Source organism: Podarcis muralis, chromosome 17 (genome assembly GCF_964188315.1).
Source record: "Podarcis muralis chromosome 17, rPodMur119.hap1.1, whole genome shotgun sequence".
NCBI lineage: Eukaryota > Metazoa > Chordata > Lepidosauria > Squamata > Lacertidae > Podarcis > Podarcis muralis.
Genome location: NC_135671.1, coordinates 18,863,945 through 18,878,949, shown reverse-complemented (window position 1 = coordinate 18,878,949; position 15,005 = coordinate 18,863,945). Strand labels below are relative to the sequence as shown.

General features: G+C 42.3%; 1 protein-coding gene across 27 annotated transcripts in view; it reads right to left on the bottom strand.

Annotated features, from left to right (window-relative positions):
* MPDZ (multiple PDZ domain crumbs cell polarity complex component) overlaps window positions 1-15,005 on the bottom strand; it is a 107,491-nt gene that overhangs the window by 43,691 nt on the left and 48,795 nt on the right. For 19 of the 27 annotated variants that reach the window (XM_077921278.1, XM_077921284.1, XM_077921281.1 and 16 more), the window contains 6 exons: window positions 13,967-14,128; window positions 10,675-10,941; window positions 9,322-9,445; window positions 6,531-6,729; window positions 4,086-4,127; window positions 785-889 (listed from right to left, as the gene is read on the bottom strand). In XM_077921278.1, the coding sequence (XP_077777404.1) occupies window positions 785-889; window positions 4,086-4,127; window positions 6,531-6,729; window positions 9,322-9,445; window positions 10,675-10,941; window positions 13,967-14,128 (899 nt within the window). The remainder of the gene's footprint in view (window positions 1-784; window positions 890-4,085; window positions 4,128-6,530; window positions 6,730-9,321; window positions 9,446-10,674; window positions 10,942-13,966; window positions 14,129-15,005) is intronic. The other 8 variants (XM_077921279.1, XM_077921293.1, XM_077921296.1 and 5 more) reach the window with 2 other exon arrangements.

The window sequence follows — 15,005 nt, the reverse complement described above, 5'->3', positions numbered from 1 at the left end:
AGAGCACGCCAGGCACTCCTGTCTTCCGCTGCCTCCCGCAGTTTGGTCAAACTCATGCTGGTAGCTTCGAGAAAACTGTCCAACCATCTCGTCCTCTGCTGTCCCCTTCTCCTTGTGCACTCAATCTTTCCCAGGGAGTCTTCTCTTCTCATGAGGTGGCCAAAGCATTGGTGCCTCAGCTTCAGGATCTGTCCTTCTAGTGAGCACTCAGGGCTGATTTCCTTCAGAATGGATAGGTTTGATCTTCTTGCAGTCCATGGGACTCTCAAGAGTCTCCTCCAGCACCATAATTCAAAAGCATCAATTCTTCAGCAATCAGCCTTCTTTATGGTCCAGCGCTCACTTCCATACATCACTACTGGGAAAACCATAGCTTTAACAAACCATGATTTATTATGCTGTAAATGAGTGTTGGGGCTAGTCCCTCCTCCCATCATGCTCTGCCTTCGCTGTGGCAATCCTGGCTTATATCAAGAACAGTTCCCCATGAATCCCACACCAGTAACTCTGGTTTAGTACAAGCCAAAATCTTTGCACAATGGTCAACAACTTTTCTGAAGCAAATCATTGGCTAGCCTGAGTATTTCTTTGTCTGTGCTTTAAAAAAACCACAACCACCAAATTATCGTCTAGAGTAAACAGACGCCAGACATTTGCCTATCGTTTTTTTAGTAAAAGTGTTTTGCTTCAGCAAGCATGGAGGTAGAATTTTCATGCTATTAGCATATGTATGTGTAAACAGAGGTAAAGGAGAGGATTATAGCAATATGGTGTAGTAGATTACCTGACAACATGCGAAGGAAAAACATCTAGTGGCATTCTTCCTTCTAGCTGCTGCCCTAAGCTGGCCTGGTACTCTTCAAACTGCTCTGCTGGCACATAGGTAATGCTGCAATATGAAACATAAAAATAAAACCTAAAATGCTGCAGGTGTCTGAGGAATAGCTCAGTAACAAGCAGTCAAGATTTTAAGGCCTTCTCCAGCCGCACTACTTGGTTCTTGAACCAAAAGTCTCTCTTTGAATTAATGGGGTGTGCAACAATTCAAAACAAGAGCATGATACCAAGATCTAGGCCATGACTCAGAACCGTTCTTCTTATTGGATGACCTAGAAATAACAAAGAATGATACATGCTGGGCTCTAAAACTGGTGAAAATGCTAAAAGCATGACAGCTAATATTCAGAGGTGTGGTGACAGAAAGACGTGGATCCAGTGTTTACTTTCAGCAGCTGCTTCTCTCTGGGTTGCCACCAATAATAGTTTTGTGTTGGAGAAAAGCACTTCCTCTCAAAGGACTCACTAATTCTGCAGCCCACCCCAGTTTGCTAAAAAGAAACTGCTCCTGAAGGTTGGAAGGTCCTCTGGAAAAGCAGGGAATGAGGCACAGAGGGCTTTAGCACATCTTTGTGTGTGCAGTGGTAGGAGTTTGAAAATTGTGTTGCCTTGCATGATTGGAAGCAGTTTCTACTAGTGCAAAACTGCCACTAGCTACACACATCCCCTTTCATATCAACTGATATATCTTTCCCCTCGGTAGCATTTTCCTTCCTCTGAGATTAGGTGGTTTGCGACTCAAAGCAGGATAGTCCTAGCAATGGCACCACAATTGTAGAGCAGTCTCTCCAAGAAGGTTCTGCACACACAACAGGAAGGATGAAAGTGGCTAATGCTGCTGAGGTTTTTTGTCATTTTAATGTTTGGAATATTCACTATTGGCTTGTTTTTGCTTTATTCCTTGTACATTAACTTGGGTGCTTCACAAAGGCAATCATAAATATGGAAAATTGATATTTTTTTTTAAAAAAAACCCAAAAATTCCTTATGCCTCATTACTGTTCCCCACTGCCAATCAATATATCAACCATATCAACTTGACTGCGATGAAATTACCCCTGCCGTTTGCAGACATCAATTCTGGCTAAAATGCGGCCTTGTTGTTTTGAAGGTTTTCCCTTTAAAGTGCTCATTTTAGAGAGAAATAAGTAGTAGTGGTCATAAAGTCTCGAGAGATGGAGGTATTATGGAGGTAACATGATTCTTTTAAACTGTTAAATGCAACAAAACACATGATTGTAACTAAAGGGGAAAGTGAATAAAGCTATGGTAACGTTAGAGATGAAAATGGTATCGCACTGATAAATAAATCACATGGATAAATAAATAAAAAATCTAGCACTATATAGAGAGATAAGAACATTTCCCTCCAGAGCAGGGGAAACTTCATTCATTCATTCAGCAAAAAAATTCCAGCAGATGTCACAACTTCAAATCTTTAGATTAGATGGAAAATGAGAGTAGAATTGGGTAGTTTTACAGCATTCTTTTTGGTTGAAAGACAATTTCGGAAGAAGGATATGGTAAAAGGAGAGATGGCTCACAAGCCCATCCACTTTAGATTCCATAATTGGCAGGAAAGGCTGAAAAACTGAAGCTGGAAAGGACTAAACTGACTACACATCAGTTCGGCACTCAGAAAGTAAGCAAAAATAAATGAATCATATCCTGCGCTAAATGAAGTCAGAGGACAGGGGTGTAAACGTGAGGCAGCATGCAATACTAAAAGGAATCAACTGCATGCTTGATTCTATAGCCACACAAAAAAGCCTTCTGTACATACTATGATAGAAAGTATACCAAATAAAGAAATCTGTGATCACATTCAGGACAATTTACAATACAGTCAACAGGCTTGGCAACTAGAGTCTTTTGGTTACACAGTGGAGAGAGTAAAACATTAGTGTCACAGAAAATATGACAGTGAGATTAATCCAGATATCAGTACATCCATGATTGTATCAGTAACTAGCACCTTGGGAAAGAGTGTTCAGGTATCTTTACTAGTGCTGCGATACACAGTTGTATAGCAACGCTGAAAAACCACAATATATAATCAGATTGAATGCATAAATGCAGTGAGAAGGAGCACAGTCCTGTACTATAACAATTGCTGAAGTGTGCTTTGCAAAACCAAGCCATTACGACTGTAATCCTATATACACAATTAGCTAGGAGTAAGCCCTACTGAATTCAAAGGGCCTTAACTTCTGAATGCACATGAACTGAATTACGCTGCATATTGCATGTATCAAACCGCTCTCTATGCCTATCAGAATAGGAAAGACTCTGAGCAATGATTCTGTATTTCCCTGCCAATACATCATCACAAGGGGAGGAACAAGGATGCCCTGGGAATCCCAGATGAAGCTGTGTCACAGATGACTGTGACATCATTGTTTTTCGGAAAGCAAAATCCTATACCTGAGTCCTGACTGGGCAAAGTGGAACGTAGGGGGCTGAAACTAAAAGCAGTACAGGCAAACCCCAATTTGCACAAAGGTTGCGTTCCGGGTCATTGCACGCTTGTGTGAAACCGTGTGCAATTCAAATACCCCGTTCCAACACTGCACCCATTTCGCACCTTGAGTGACATCTTTTTTGACATTTCCGTGTCACTTCCAGGTTCTGCCCTGTGCATATGTGTGCAATCACACACAAATCTGTCACACCAAAAACGGGGGTTGTCTGTACTAATGCAGCTATCCAGCGGTTGAAAAGAGAATAAATTACACTTAAATACTCCCCCCCCCGAAACTATGTGAGTAAATATATGCATGTTTAACTTTTTAAGCATAGGATGAAACGTGTCTTCTGTTTTAGTCCAGAAAAATACTCTGCCCCGTGCCACTGGTTAATACTTGTCCCTTGGCAGGCTGACTTATCTAGTAAAGGAAAACTGTGAACAATCAAACTCCCTCTCATAAACGGACGTCTCCCCTTTGAAGACGAATGCCCCCTCCCCCGATATCTTATTTTACTGTGCTATTTAAGAAGACAAAAAAAGTTATCTTTATTAAATACCTCCAAAAATGCCAGTATACTGTAATGTAATTGGGTAATGAATCAACTTGTCAATTCTAGTAACAGACTAATTGGATGAAGGCAGCCATGTAAGTCTGCGTACATAATGCTGTACCTATATCTGGATATATCCCAGCTACTTTGGGTGTTATGAAAGCATGAATGGTTTAACAGACAAGTTGCAACACAAAGCTATAATGAGCTTTTAAATCACCGATACTCACACATAAAAGGGGGCCTGATCATCAGCAGGTGTTGGAGAAGATCTAGAATGTGAAGCATACGACGCAGCATCTTTTTACAATGGTGTTAACAAATGTCAGTGACTTGTGCTGAATGCAAGATGCGCACACGTGCCATTAAAAGTGTGCACTCCTATTCTCTCTCCTCTTCTCCCCTTTCCACCTCCATTCTATCCACACCTCCCAAAAGAAAGCATCTGCTCTTTATTGGGAGTGTATAGCGGTGATTATTAACAAGCATGAAAAATGGAACCGCAATCAATCTTTTATTTCCTTGATCAGAGATTCATCTCCACACGTTCGGTGAAGGCAGGTGAATTCTGAATCAGCTCGGTAATTATCTGGCAGATGTTACAAGCAGCTGTTACGACTGCTGCTAAAAAGCAAAGCCCTAGATATTATTACAGAAATTATTGTAAGGTGGAGGGAGAAGCGAGGCCACACATCTGCTTGTCTGCTTAGAAAAAAATGTACATGTTTGGATAGATATAGATAGATAGATAGATAGATAGATAGATAGATAGATAGATAGATAGACAATAGATAGATAGATAGACGATAGATAGATAGATAGATAGATGATAGATAGATGATAGATAGATAGATAGATAGATAGATAGATAGATAGATAGATAGATAGATAGATAGATAGATAGATAAGACAGGCATGCCCAGAGGAACTGAACTTTTGGATAGGATAGAAAGCTAAGGACTCTTATTAGGAAGTGAGTTGTGCTCACCTCAGTGTGTAAAGAGGATTTTTTTTCTATTCATAAACGGCCTACAACATGCATTTACCTTCTGCCATTGACTGGACTTAACCATCCAGGGGTCATTTACCTTTTACTACATACATGCAATTTAAGCAAATGACAATGATACCACTACAGTGGTACCTCGGGTTACATACGCTTCAGGTTAAATATGCTTCAGGTTACAGACTCTGCTAACCCAGAAATAGTGCTTCAGGTTAAGAACTTTGCTTCAGGATGAGAACAGAAATTGTGCTCCGGTGGCGCAGCGGCAGCAGGAGGCCCCATTAGCTAAAGTGGTGCTTCAGGTTAAGAACAGTTTCAGGTTAAGAACGGACCTCCGGAACAAGTTAAGGACTTAACCCGAGGTACCACTGTAATAGATTCAGGAAGTTATAGGTTACACCAGTTTGTTGTAAATGACCTGGGTTACCTGAAAGCATCTTGTCTCTGAACACCTAATATGCAGTAAAGATAATGCACCTGTTGCTGTTGTATTCAAAGAGTAAGCAGGCGGCAAACTATTTAAATTAACTGTATTTTATTTCTAGGCTTTAGATTTTTGTGCCTCTTTCAAGTAACAAGCTACCCTGCCTCTAAGTCTACATGTGTGAAATACAAATGTAGGTACAAGATAAACCGCTTTCCTGATATTTGTCAAAGATGTACTGAGAGTTATACTTTAAAACATTATTCTTCTGTCTTAATGCCATGTGTCATAGTTTCTGTAATTAGCCACTTTTTCACTACTGAGATTTTTCTCAAAGAAAAGAAACAGAGAGTAAACTTCCCTTATAAAAACATTTTCCCTAGTTTATCTTCCTGAGCAAAGGTCTTCAGTCGCAGGAGGTGTGCAATCCAAGTTTTCTCCCCATCAAAGAGCAAGGAGCTGAGTGGCTCTTTTTGCACCAAGCATGAAGTCACACAGGACAATATAACGGGGCACAGCTCTCTCTACTCAGAAAGACATTGCATAACTTGGGTCCCATGGGAACATGCTTGCATCTGCTAGAAGCTGGATGAATCTGCTTGTGCAAAAAAGGGGGGGGGGGCGCTGGGACACTTGTTGCCTTGTGAGGGTGAAGGAAAACCAGCAAGCCCTTCTTGCCCATGTAAGGAAGGCAATCTGATGCTGTCACTAATCAGCAAGAGAACATAAAATGTTTATGTCAAACCCACCTAACAAGTTGAATCTGAAGGGATCCCAGAGTGGGAGTAAAGGAAGAAATGTACTCCAGGGAGGACTGGCAGATTTAAATCAGACTTACATCTTAAGGATGCTCATTAAAAGCTGTAAACTCGGGTCAGAGCAGGCCGTGCTGGGAATCACAATCTTGCATTTTCTTCCTGGACTCACACTGGCAATTTCGAGTTATTCTAGCCCAGGCACCCCCAAACTCAGCCCTCCAGATGTTTTTGGGACTACAACTCCCATCATCCCTAGCTAACAGGACCAGTGGTCAGGGATGATGGGAATTGTAGTCCCAAAAACATCTGGAGGGCCGAGTTTGGGGATGCCTGTTCTAGCCATTTAAATCCTGAATTCGGAGCATAACTTCAAGGTAAGTGTGGAATATGATGTCCTTCGAGATTATTTTTAAAGATAATAAATAAATAAATAAATAAATAAATAAATAGACCAGACATTGTTCTTGCACCAATTGACTCTACATACTTTATATCTGGTCCAACGAGGGAATGTCTCCGCAGCATAGCTCGTGCCTGTGCGTTGGTTAAATTAGTGGTAGGTTCCTCATTGACAGACAGAATGCAGTCCCCAACACCAATGCGCCCATCGCGACTTATGGAGCCCCCATGGATAATGCTGCGGACTATCATTCCAGAGCCATCTTTATTGGAACTTACGGTCATCCCTTAAAGAAGAAGTAGAAGAAAATAAAGGAGATAAATTTGCAGCCAATATTACATGTAATACGGTAGCAAATTCCAGCCTATGAGAAGACCCCAAAGAACAGTCAACTTAAACCGTATACATAGGTGTTTTTGCTGATAGCACATATGCACCCATAGAAGCAAACCACCACCTACAACCTCCCCACTCACCCACCCACTCAGAATAAAAAATAAAACCACATGTGAAATTTGCTAATATTATGATAAGGCAGTTTTTACAGAATCATTATGGGCAAGATGCTGATACAGTGGTGCCTCGCAAGATGAAATTAATTCGTTCTGTGAGTTTCTTCGTCTTGTGGATTTTTTGTCTTGCGAAGCACGGATGCACCCTGGTACTGTATTATGAACATTATTACAGTACTCCTTTTATAATGGGATAGCGGGCAAAGCACAAAGCGGGTCGCTCCCCAGCAGGAGGAGTTTCCCCAGCCTGGAGGATCTGTTGCCGGGAAGAGGCAAAGACACCCCCTCCCACCTCCCCACAAAAACAGCCCCCCTTCCTCTGTCGCCAAGCCTTGCCGCGTCTTCGCTCCGCCAAACTGCGTCCCACATCAAAGCCCCAGCCCGCTCCTCACCCTCTCTCTCCACAGGTGCCAAAGGAAGTTTGAGCCCAGGAACCGAGGGTGGACACACGAAGCGCCCGGCGCGGACTCTCCCTTGCTCCCCCCGTTACCTTGCGCCACACCGCCGGGCTCCCCACAGTCTCGGCAGCTGCTCCCGGCTTCTTCCCACCCCCGCAAAGGCGCATTCGCAGCGGCCCAAGTGCAGTGGATGCCTCCTCCTCCTTGGTCCCCCTCCTCCTGCCTTCGCGCAGTTAGGGCAAAATGGAGCAGCCACGTGGGGGGGGGGGGAGAGAAGCAGAGGCAGCGCAGAGACCCAGCCAGATACGCTGGATCCCAGCCCATCTGCCTCCTCTGTGCCCTCTCCAGAAGAGGATCCCTCTGCGTCGTTCTGCTAGATCCCGCTTCTGTTGCGCCCAAGTCCATTATTTGTTCTTTGGCTCCTTCTGCAGTCTTTCTTTCGTGCGCTTTTATGCACACGCTCTGTCTCCGGAGTCTCTCTCTCTCTCGTATCGGGTTACTCTGCTCAGAACTCACGACTAATTGTCGTGCTCGCGATCGTGCTTGAAAGAGATTTGCTCCCGCTCTTTTCTTGCCTTGCGTTCATTCGCGGAGCGAGACGCTCTCCTTCCCCAAGGCTGAAACTGGAAAAGGTAGGTCGCTCCCTCGCTCCCTGCCAGCCCAGTTCCCGCTTCAAACTTGGTACAGTATTAACGGTTTTAAGAAAAAGGAAACAAACTCGCAAGACATTTCGTCTTGGGAAGCAAGCCCATAGGGAAATTCGTTTTGCGAAGCAACTCAAAAAACGAAAAACCCTTTCGTCTAGCAAGTTTTTCGTCTTACGAGGCATTCGTCTTGCGAGGTACCACTGTATTTACATTTGTACAAAGCTGCGAGCATGACCATGACTTCTGTTTCTTGACAGCTGTCTAGCACAAACTCCATTCTGAACATCACACTGAAATATTGAGGAATGGCTATTTTTACAGTGTAATCCTATTTAGAATGAAGTCCCTTTGATTTAAGTGGTCCAGCTTCCAGGAGTTATACACTATGCAAGGGCTTGAGAAGCTTCACTGGGGTTGTGCCCCAGTTGTGGAATACCCATCACCTCTTAGTTCGGCATCAGATCAAGACATAGTTATTTACTCAAGCATTTGGAAACTGTTAAGTGCTCAGCTTGAGATTTTTATAGATGTTGCTCTATAGTTTTATAACTGATGCTAATTGCAATCTGACCCACTCTTGCATCTGTTTAATGGCTTTGTGGTTTTAGAATGAGTTTTATTGTTCCCCACAGGGAAATCTTGTAATGAAGGGCAGGATATAAATATTTTAAATAAACGGGATTTGCTTCCAAGTAACAGTATATATAGGACTGCAGTCTCAATGTGCAGTTGTTTGTTCATCCTCTGAAGAAGATTAGACAGTCTTGTGAGGCTTTACTCAGTGCCATGGTTGCAACAACTCTTAGCTGAAGTATTCGCTAAAAGATGCAAGCAATAAATTCTATTAACTCATTCCAATAGCCCAATGTCAAACGCTTTGGAAAGGTCTTGTTGGACCACGTTTCCCATAATTTCTCACAACTAGGGATGATGGGAGCTAAAAGCCAAAAATACCTTAAGGGCCATATGTTTCCCATCTAACCACTAATTACTAGAATTACATAGGTCGGTTTGATATTATTGACTCACATTAAATCTCATGCCATATCGTGAGCAAAACAATAGAAAGAATTCCACCCAATTAGCAAAACAAAACAAAACAAAACAAAACACCTGTGTTGAAATATCTTCCTACTCTCCTGAGAAAAACATATTCTTGGAGACAGCAGCATGACCTGAAAAGATACAGATTGCCTACACGGCAGCCACACTCTCAATGGGTTTGTCTGTTGTTGTTTTTCATACCATTACACAGTTCTATTTGGGGGGCAAGTAGGCAGAAATTACAACAACGGCAGAAAAGGTGATTCAGATACACTACCTAAACTTGAATTGCCCTTTGCAATAGTAATCGTCTTCTCAAACTTGTTTTTGTTTGTATTTAGGGTTGCAGAATACCTCCCAGCATGCGTTAAGCTGTTATTTTCCATCAAGAGTACGTGATCCTGATAAGAAGAAAAACAGTGTCAGTTTATAGAGACAAGTAACTGGAGAGCATTATTGGATTCCGTGTGATTTGCCAATTACAGATGGTTTCCAATCTGCTAGGCATTCACGTAATAAGAAAATGTGTAATTCCTAATTTGCTTACAGAACTCTTGTTTCCCTTCAAATTAATATGACTGCGCTAAAAGGATAAAAAAGAAGTAACGTGATGGTTTGCTGCTAAAACATCAGCATTTATGCAAGTTCCTTGGCAGCAAAACAAGAAAATAAAGCAAACTATCTTCTTCAGTGCAAGCAGCAGCAGAGTGCTGGAGAGGCAGGCAGGAGTAGAAGCCTGATTTTATGCCAAAGTCTTCCTGCTCTGTCCAAGAACAAGCTCCTGCTGCGTGCTTGTGCTGCAAATCAGCCTGACCTAGAAGAACGAGAGAGAGAAAAACCCTTTGTATCCCTGCACCCTTTCACTTTGGAGCTCTCTGCAAACTTAGCCCTTACTTACTATCGCTCGGAACAGTTTTACAGAACGGATGCTACGCTGACAGTAGTAGCACAACCCTTTGAAACAGGCCTAGGCCATAAATTGATCACCAAAATTGCCATCTTTACAACAAAGCCAGCCACTTCAGTTGTCTTTGGTGCGCCCTGAACAAGAGGAACCTGCCCTGCCAGAAGGACACCTGGGAGATATACCATGTTGCAAGGGGAGCCTGTTATTCCACAATTCAACCAGGGTTTCGAGGCTGGATAAGGGACACGTGTGGCGCTGTGGGTTAAACCATAGAGCCTAGGACTTGCCGATCAGAAGGTCGGCGGTTCGAATCCCCATGACAGGGTGAGCTCCCGTTGCTCGGTCCCTGCTCCTGCCAACCTAGCAGTTCAAAAGCACATCAAGGTGCAAGTAGATAAATAGGTACTACTCCGGCGGGAAGGTAAACGGCGTTTCCGTGCGCTGCTCTGGTTCGCCAGAAGTGGCTTTGTCATGCTGGCCACAAGGCCCGGAAGCTGTATGCTGGCTCCCTTGGCCAATAAAGCGAGATAAGTGCCGCAACCCCAGAGTCGGTCATGACTGGACCTAATGGTCAGGGGTACCTTTACCTTCACCTTTATCAAGGCTGGCAGAGTTATTAAGGGAGTTCATAAGCACAGTAATATCCAGAAGGCTATCAGTTCCGTTTCGTGATCCCTGGAAATACTGGCATTACTGCACAAATATACGCAATGAAACACTTACCTTCCCAGTAGCATCAGGGTTCAATCTAGAAGATAAATTTGCATTGTTTGAGGCTTCAGCTGTCCAAGTTCCTGTGCTTTCATGTTCAGCTTGTTTCTTAGGAGAATGTGTTACTGGATCTTTTCTTGTGCTCCCAGCAGACTGTTCCACACATACATCAGCAGAAGATCTGCTCTCTGCTCCCCTTTGCATTAGATCCATGGTGTACAGGTTTTGGTCCGGTAAATGGTAACCAACTGAGGCATTTGAACTTTCTTTGCAAACAGCCTATTATTAAAAAAAAAAAGATTTTAAAAGTTTATTTGACTTTTAGAGGTTTTCTTTTTGAATAACAGCTTGGTATGTTATTGTTTGAGAAGAGAAGACTCCCTGGAAAAGACCCTGATGTTGGGAAAGATTGAGGGCACAAGGAGAAGGGGACGACAGAGGACAGGTGTTCTCGAAGCTACCAACATGAGTTTGACCAAACTGCAGGAGGCAGTAGAAGACAGGATTGCCTGGCATGCTCTGGTCCATGGGGTCACGAAGAGTTGGACATGACTAATCGACTAAACAACAACAACAAATGCTTTTCCAATTACCAAGATAGAACTAAAATCTCTGCTCATCTACTCAGAAGTTAAGTTCACACAGTTCCATGAGAACTACTCCCAAGTTAGTGTGCATAGAATTACAGCCCATCAGAGCAAAACCGACACATGTTTACTCAGAAGTATATCTCACTGTATTCAGTGGGGCTTGCTTCCAGGCAAGAGCACCCAAGGGTATTCGACCAGATTTTACTCCAAATAGACCTACTGAAATTCATAGACCTAACTTTGCCGTGGTCATTAATTTCAATGCATCAACTCTGAGTAAACCTAGCTGAATACCACCCTAAGGATACAACCTTACTATCCAGTTTCCTGGGAGTAAGCTCAGGGCAGCACATTTTCAAGTAGACACGATACCAAACTGCACTGACAAACTCATAAGGAGCATGAGACATTTCAGGCGGCATCAGCATTCCTGAACAGCACCTACTGTTCTGACCCTGAACATGTATACAGCTAAAAATCTGGGGCAATATCCACTCTTCCACCTCCACTAGCGCAACAGACCTGTGCAAGCAGGACAGAGCTTTCCCTCCTCGCCTGCAGCCCTCCACACATCCTCAAAATCAGCTGGAGTTGGAGGACCCTCCAGAGAAGACGGGGGGGGGGAGGAGAGGGGAAAGGAAACAGAAGAGGAAGCCACAGTCACGCCGAGGCTTAAATCGTCCCTGGCCACGCCCCCCCAACCTGATTGGCCACCTGGCAACCTGATGTAGCCGGGGTCTCCCCTAGCATGATGCGGGATGCTGTACTGCCCTGACACTGAGAGGAGTGGCTAGGTGGCCGGACCGCAACCCGGCCCCACCAAGAAATGGACCTGATCTGCCACTGCAAAAGAGTAATTTCACTGGGGCTGCTCTTGATACAACCCTACGACTCCGCTCCTAATGAAGCCTTATTTGAATGCACGTCTATCAATAAGGGAGTTAATGTCGCGCTCGTTTCTTAACCCATCAGTGCTTTAATGTTCCTCTCAAACTACTGTATCTAAGATAAATTACCCAAAAAGCTTCATTCAGCAAGTATGAAGAAAGGCTCCAAAACATGTAAAATTTGAGATAAACTCCCCCCCCCCTCTTCAAAATAATGACTGTACTGAAACTCCAATGCGTCTGTCATTTGGAGTTGCAACTGCCTGTATTCCAAACTTTAGATCTATGATTTCAAGGTCTGCATGTGTGGGCTTCCTGTGCTCTTCTAAGGATGAAAATGGTGTTTTTTTAGGTGGATATTCCCTACTTAACATGTCCCTCTGCTTCTAGAAGGGTATTTTAATATTTTGTTGGAAGCCACCCAATGTGGCTGGGGAAACTCAGCCAGATGGGAGGGGTATAAATAATATATTATTATTATTATTATTATTATTATTATTATTATTATTATTATTACCTCTCCCTGTATGAAGAGAGGTCGCTGGCTCAGTTGAAATGGTATATTGAATTGCTTTCTGTGTGGCTATTTTTATCTGGGCAAAGTGAAACATGAATTGCTACCAAGCTTTAATGTTAGCATTTTACTCTCGGGTTGCAGTCTTATAAGGACTTACCTGGGAGTAAGCCCCGTTGAACTCAACAGGACTTACTTCTGAGAAGACATATATAGGATTGCATCTGGTAGATGTAAAAGAAGATACAGAGACAGAAAGAGAGTCTTTGGGAACACCAATGTGATGTCTTCTGTAAGACCAGATGTGTTGCAGAACGTACATTTCCCAGCATGCTCTCTGTCTAATCCCTTTAAGTAACAATTACCAAGTTAAACAATGCAATCTGTCTCATTGGCACAGCAAAGGTACATTCTGTTGTGGATTAGGAAATTCCATTATGAGATAAACTCCGGCTGTCGGCCCCATGGCCAGTAAGACTGAAATACATTCCAGAAGGGATACAGCCAGCTGGTGAACCTCAGGTGTGAAAGATGAGCAACTCCTTTTTTCAGGAATATACACTGCAAACCAACCAAGAAAATGGATCGACATCACCGGCAATGATGATGCCAGAACTACCATGAGTATTTAAAAAAACACAGGAAATTATTCAAGCTTAGGCGAAAAAAATTAACAGGTTGCCAAGAAATGGAAGAGGGGAAAATCTTAACACGGGGAAGAAAATGTAAAAGATGCCATCATGCTAAAGAACAGGATTGGGTACGGAACCAAACATTTTTAAAATATCTTGTTCTTTATGGTTAAATTGAATGTCAACATGTTGATGCTATTTTGCTGTTGATTTAATTTTAGCCTAACTGCGACATCACATTTACTAAAGGGATATAGTAACTAACTGACTACAATTAAAGATACGGAGAAAATGATCAGTGTCTTATATGGTGGAAATGTTATTTTTTGAGCAATAATTCGTTACTCTACGTTAACCTTTTTGAAAATATCCCACAGTATTATTAAAATTCATTGAAACCATTCTTCTTTTTTTAAGAAGCGAAACAAGAGCACCTCAAATCGATGTTGTCCTCCTCATATAGCACAAAATGCATTTGGTCTCCGAAAGTCTGAAAGGTGTTCAGTCAACACTACCTAAATGAAATTGCTCTTTAATCTAATAACAAACCTACGAGCAGATGGAACCAACCGGGGCAACATTAGTCATTGCTACATCCAATACAGAAGCCAAACGCAAACATCTTCACATTCAGTGGGGCTTCACCACAATCAATAAAATGATACATATTTCTCTTTTTACCTTGGGAGTTGAAGAGGGTAGTGAGAGGTTATACTTCAGGTCATCGGCACAGGCGCTGCCATGCAGAGCTGAAACTGAAGACTGGAATGTACCATCATTGTCTGGGGAATAGTGCGATTCGAAGGTGGATTCCTCCACTAGATCTGCCTCACTTGAATCCACCTAACAGCAAAGGCAATTTAATCAGTCTGGCTATCTGCTGCATTCGTATCACATAAGCCCCAAACATTTGCATCTGTGGATGAATACTTCTTAGCTACCATGCCTTGTTTTAGTTTTCTTTTTGATTTCCAACATACAAAATCTTTTGGACACACAATGAGCCCATTTCCATTTTCACCTATGTCTCCATATCCTCAAATTCAATGATACACCAGTGTTATCTGAGAATATTATTTAGATCTGAATTTGCAAGTACATCAAGTGATAAACAGATGATGTTTGATGCTGGGGCGGGGGGAATGATTTCCTATAATTTTCTACCTCTGGGGGAAAAAATCTCATATGCTGTCCCATTGTTGAATTTAAGAATGTGGTGCACTGCTTAAGTTTGTCTAAAAAGGTCCATTTTAAAAAATTTAATTACCTTCATGATACAAAAGTTGCCTACCAAATATCTCATTTTTATTTGAAATAATAGGATATATATCTATATATCTATATCTATATCTATACATATCTATATCTATCTATCTATCTATATATATACACACACATTGTCCATCTTCAAAGCTAGCACACTTTTCACTAATCTTTTAATGCCCAATAAAAATATATCCAGGATGTTACAAATCCTGCACTTATGTGATATCACAAGTGCATGCATTAAAACTTCCTACTGAAACTTAAAAGTGATTAGTTTGCTTGAACAATGGAAGTTACAGCCAACTAAGAATCCATCAAGCTTCTAAATAAACTGTGTGGCAACGATATAGCATGACCTGAAAAACAGCAGCAAAAACCTCGCTTTGTAATGCGGTATACACCTCCCCTTAACTCATTCTTGTCAATACCACTTGTTTTGTAGAAGTGGTTGACC